General features: G+C 30.8%; 1 protein-coding gene across 1 annotated transcript in view; it reads right to left on the bottom strand.

Annotated features, from left to right (window-relative positions):
- Window positions 1-779: 779 nt before the first annotated feature.
- LOC128992212 (GRIP and coiled-coil domain-containing protein 2) overlaps window positions 780-6,000 on the bottom strand; it is a 30,034-nt gene continuing 24,813 nt past the window's right edge. Inside the window, exons 15-18 of the mRNA XM_054415677.1 lie at window positions 5,419-5,527; window positions 4,635-4,861; window positions 4,249-4,357; window positions 780-1,146 (exon numbers count right to left, since the gene is read on the bottom strand). Of these exons, the coding sequence (XP_054271652.1) occupies window positions 1,091-1,146; window positions 4,249-4,357; window positions 4,635-4,861; window positions 5,419-5,527 (501 nt within the window). The 3' untranslated portion in view covers window positions 780-1,090. The remainder of the gene's footprint in view (window positions 1,147-4,248; window positions 4,358-4,634; window positions 4,862-5,418; window positions 5,528-6,000) is intronic.

Genomic DNA, 6,000 nt, shown 5'->3' with positions numbered 1-6,000 from the left:
ACACAAGAGCGTTTGTTTTCAGAGACAACACTGGAGTGGAGTGAGCATTTGTTTTCAGAGTGAGTTCGTTTTCAGTTTCGATAACTAGAGTGGAGTGATTGATAACATTATCTTTGAGTAGACTTTTTTCGGAAATTATGACTGTTATTAGTTTTGAAATAACGCCTGTAATACTTAGCAATTGCTCGAATTCGAGCAACAGGTGTACTAGTAAATGATAATCATGTGAAAATAGTTTGAGCTACAAAAAATAGATAAATAATTTCAAGCTGAACGAATAATTCGAACTCAAGCTTTACAATGATACATACAAATATTTATCTTGACTCTGATACACCCCTTTGTCTTTTAATAGTGAAAAACACTTTTGCGTTAAGAGTTTTAGTAACCCTTACATAAGGTTATAATATATAATAGCTTAAAATTTACTTTTTTAAATTTTACCAACAAACATGTTTTTTATACCAGAATAATAGTTGAATCTTTACTTAAACAGTACATGAGTAGTAGTACTCACGGCTACTGAGAAACATGCATATTTGTCAGAATTTGTAAGGGAAATACAAGGCTTCTATCAGCTATTAGACTCATTATTACTCATGAAAGGGAAATATTATAATGGTGAGAACCAGTACTCTGCACATTTTGTTTAGGTTTTCCATTGCATTATTACTATATGTAGCCCAGATCATACATTGACAACACTAAAACTATAATTAAGCATACAAAGTACACTACAAAAATAAAATGCAATTTGGATTAATAAAATAACAATACACTTAATACTATTTGTGTATTTATGCTCTTAATGTGTAGGCCTACAATAAAACTATTTACAAATAATATTAATGCTCAACATTTTACAATTTAAATGAGCGTTTAACAAACTTTCATTTACAACGTGTCCGTTAATAATAACTTTACATTAGGAAACATTATTTGGAATATTTAAAAATGGTATTGAAGGAAAAACTACATAAGTAGCAAATCTAAATCGTGAGAACTACCACAGTTCACCTATGAACCGGTTATCACAAGCACAGCAACTAAGGCACAGACGAATAATCATGCGATGGGAATGTTCTTGTTCTTATCTCCACACAGGCAAGTAGCTGCTCCACCCCCCTCCACCTTCAGGGCTTTGTCCTGCGGAAACATACATTTCCAATTTTAAATACACCATATCTTATATTACAATTGTGATAATTTTGTAAAATATAATTTAAACCATCAAGCTCAACTTTGAATTGAATGTGAATCAGCACAATCTAACACATGATTTTATTCTTGTGACTCCAATAAAAATTAATGACAATGTACCACATAATTACAGTTATTTTTTATAAACCAATGTATGCCTACGTTTAATTGTGTATTGTGTGATTAGTTACAACATAAGTACATATACTTTTTAGATAGCAACAAATACAACACTAGCATTTCCAGAGTTTTGGAAACCAAATTTAAAAATTGACATATATAACTTTATTATTAGATTAAAATAAGTTAAATTTCATAGTAAAGAGAATGGGTCTTAAGTTCAGTTTTATGTGACATAAATAAGTCAAGAAGACTGCGGTCTAGATGTGCTGTATTAATCAAAAGAATGATTTAACAATCTATCAGATATGAGCTTCTGACCCTAGGTCAGCAAAAACGTGACCTCTGTAGCAGCTATTTCTGACACAGCTGAATTTTGTATCCAACTGACACCATTACCATACTTCATACCTGAACATCATTCACCAAATATGGCCAAACAATATCAACTTACAAATTGTATTCACATTACATTATAAAAAGAGTTACCTTACCTTTACAAGTATTATTAGTAAAAATATTAATATACTGTAGGTATATTTTTTACTAACAAAAGCATACAGTATTGTAATATTCATTTAAGAAATACCATAGTTTCTTTTTTGATATTTTTATTTACTGAATCTTATTTCGACACTACTGTTTGTTAGGATGTATGTAAACAATAAACATACAGAACAAAATGAATATAAAATAATTATTAAACATAATATCCTAGTAAAAAAAAAACAAAAAAACATATTATATCCTAAATATCATGCAACAGCAAAATTATAATCAAACATTTTAAACAAAATCAAATAAGTAATACAGAATATATCAAGACGCACATGGAAGAAATGACATGATTTTTTCATTTATTTAAATTTTGTAAACTAAACTATGAAATTCTAAGTAAAGTAACTGTGATTACCTTAATGTTAATGTAATCACCTTAATTACCTTAATGTAATCAGCAGGCCTAAATAAAATTAAAATATCAAACAAGTACTCTGGTATTTCTAATACAATAATATTATTTCCCTGTCTTGGCAGTACCTAATAGTGTACCTCGCTAACTAACTACTTGGTAAATTATATAATGTACCAACATTTATTTGTATACGCCTTTGATATTATTGGAAACATTTTGAATCGTTTTACTAATTTATTTTGAAAATATCAATTTGCAACCAAACATAAATGTTCCAATGAAATATAAAAACAATTGCAAGTGTCTGATCAGTGATCATTGTAAAATATGTACAGGGGAAGTGATAAAATAAAAGGAACTAGTTTATGTCGATAGCTAAAACAAGCAAGATATAGCTTTTTACTTTACCCATGACAAACAGACAATGAATGTACACAATGATTGTGTTTCACGGTGAATATGTACAATCTTAAACTATAGAGTAGAAAGGCTAATTGAATTTTCCAGAAACTGACTCTTTAACCAGGATAAATAATTAAAACTGGTTACTAAAACTAACTTGGAAACTAAGCCACCATTAAGAACTTAAAAAAAAAATAATTAAAATTAAGAACTCTGAATGGAGTCACCTCATGAAAATAATAAACATAAAAAAAAATCTATAAATTAATTTTTAAATTATTGATAAATTGCAACTTATCTGCTTTATTTATAAAAAAGGTCACAGAAAACAACTTTGTATCCACGATCCACAGAATTATTATTTTCTTAAGTGAGCTAGCAGTACCTTATCTATTCAAACTACCCCTAATCAGCCACATGGCTTTTCCTTAAAAGAATTACTGATCTAAGAAAATTGAAGAAAATATTTACAAAGTGGCCAATATTATTTTACATTGTTACCTCTAGTTTATAAACCACCTTTTTCTGTATGGATAAATCTAAATTCACTTTCAGTAGTGTACTTTATGTAAGTGCATCCCTGTTCATGCTCACCCATTCAAAAACAATTATAAGAATCTTACTGTTCTGTCCAAGGTAAAACTCGCTACTTTCACATCGTAGTTCAACAAATTTCAAGAGCGTAATACATTTGCTCAGTTTCACCTATAACATTTTTACGATATTGCATTCAATATACCTTCACTGATTGTTAGGAAGCAAACTTACCGGTACCATTGACTATTGGATACAGAAGTTGTATCAATAGTCAAAGCTGGTACCATGAATGTTATTAGATTTTATTATCACAAGGAACATACGGGGGTGATGTTCATAGTGGGCAGACATTGAGATTGACCCCGAATATTTCCCATGTCTCGTAATGATGTAGCATTGGCTTACTACTCCTTAAAATTTGCATTATTATGAAAATAATAATTTTATGAAAATGAACATTTCAAAGATTTCTAAACAATAAAGTTGATTAAGAAAAAAAATAAAAAAAAAACAGAGAAAGAAAGGCAAGGATTTCATTATAGAAATGATTTATTATTTCTTTCCTTCCTTAATTTTGAAATCCTTGCATTTCTTTCTCTGTTTTTGGTTTTCTTAATCAACTTTATTGTTTAAAAATCTTTGAAAAGTTCATTTTTATGATATTATTATTTTTACAATAATGCAAATTTTAAGGAGTAGTAAGCCAAGGAAGGCTACATCATCACGAGACATGGAAAATATTTAAAGAAACTCTAAAAATGTTTATAAAGTATTTTGATGTATCATACGGTACAATTGGTTTTTAAAATAACTGTTTTTAAGACGCAACATTGTAATAATATTAGTATTACCTATAAATATCTCTGATTAATATTATTAATATTATGACAATTCAGGTATACCTTCCAACTAAATAATTTTATTTTTTAAAAACTAATGATTCAATAAATCACATAGGAATACGAGGATGGAGAAAATATCTAATACAAAATCTATTTTATCTTAGAATATCACATTAAGTAATAAATTTAAGTGTCCTAAGATAATTAAACACTACCAACTGACAAATATGTTACCTTTGGCTATAGTGGTGAGCTGTTGGGTTTCTTCAGGACTGAGTTGTAGCAACGTAGTGATGACAGGAACCAATCTCATCCTGTCTTCTCCCACCTCCAGGGTAACAAACTGCCAACAACAAAATGGTTCATTAGGTGGGAGAAAGGTTCTTTCTTTTGCCCAAGCGCATTCGGCTTGCCACTCTAATTGACACACTCATTCAAAGTAACTTACACTTTACATGGATTTTATGTTATCTTTGCTGTGAAGGGAGTTCTTACGAGTACTATCGCTATTAAGACAACTGGCTGTGGTGAGTGTGGCGTTATTTTATCCATTTCAATTCACTTTTCACAGCTTCAGGAACATTAAAAAGTATCTAAAAGTAAAAGGCAATAACAATAACCTTGAAAACGATATTCTTCAAGTACTCAGTGTTTTTGGCGTGAGGCTGCCGCTGGATGCATCGCTCCAGTCGTCCTATCTCCTGCTTCAGCACAGCTATGAGGTGGTCTTTACGGGCAGCGTCCTGCTCAGTGTCAGCTAGCAGTGCTGCCTGGTGCTGGGCTCTCACACGACTGTGCTCCAGCTCAGATCTCAACTGAGCCAACTCTGCCTCCAACTCCCTCTCTCCTGGACATACAGACATAAACTAACTTTGGCTTCAATTAAAATTTCATTGAAAAAAAAAATTACAAAGAAAAACTAAATTTTTGTGATAATATAAACACATTTAATCTTAAACTCTTTATTTATGTCAGCACACTTTGTAGTGTCAAATGACAATGATAAAGCAAATTTGCACTGAATCATAAATTAAACTACAGTACTGCCTTAAATATTTATTATCCTTATGGATCCGCTGATCACAATTTCAAAGTTAGTTTTGACTGGTTCATCTAGGGGCGTTTTGCCTTTTGCTGTTTGTTTCACTTGTTATTTAACTTACGTTACAACTATTTTAACCAAATAAAACAATAAACAACAGCTTTCTTCCAGTAAAAAAAAAGCACAAACCGTAAAATCCACTAGACAAGAAACATATTCTGACATCAGTGTTCTCCAAACAAAATACCAACATAAAACACAAGTAAAACACTGAATTTTTACGATAGGATGAGAAGGGTCTACTATTCAAAGTAGTTGATCATATCTTGTTTCATTGGATGTGTAAAAAATATAAGACTGACCGTGGAGATTGTCATTGGATTCCAACAGTTTGTCCAGTGGTAGCAGCGGCTTAGGAGAGATGGGGGGAGGGGTGTTGCTAGGCGAATACTCTGGGATGTACTCCGAACCCTAGAGCGACACAAAGCTATTGTTAGCGGTTAATTTAAAAACAATATGGTATAGAAGACTAAAGTGTAGAGTTAATTTTAACACAAACAAAACAAAGTAGGACACTTAAAGAAGAAGGAAGAATGAGTTAGGTAGTAAGGATAAAATAAGATTGTATGTATGTCAAACTCATTTATCGGGATCAATAAAATCCCACCAAATTGGTAATTTGAGAAAAAAATCTTATATAATAACAACAAAACAGTAATCGATATTAATAAAATACAGGTTTGTCAGTACTTTGCACACAATCATGAAGTTTAGGATTATTTTTAAGTTTCATAGCGTAAGAAAGAAAAAAAGTCTTATCTCAATTTCTGATGGTGACACTCAACATGGCAATTTAATTTACTCTGCCTACTTGGGTAAAACTAGGGCACCGATCAAGATTAAACTTTTTCCCTGTATTCACTAAATTTTTGAGAATGTCTTAT

This window comes from Macrosteles quadrilineatus, unplaced genomic scaffold (assembly GCF_028750875.1).
Source record: "Macrosteles quadrilineatus isolate MER2022 unplaced genomic scaffold, UCM_ALF_1.0 Scaffold_4__1_contigs__length_99947679, whole genome shotgun sequence".
NCBI lineage: Eukaryota > Metazoa > Arthropoda > Insecta > Hemiptera > Cicadellidae > Macrosteles > Macrosteles quadrilineatus.
Note: the sequence above shows the minus strand (reverse complement) of the source record. Positions and strands in the feature narration are given on the sequence as shown.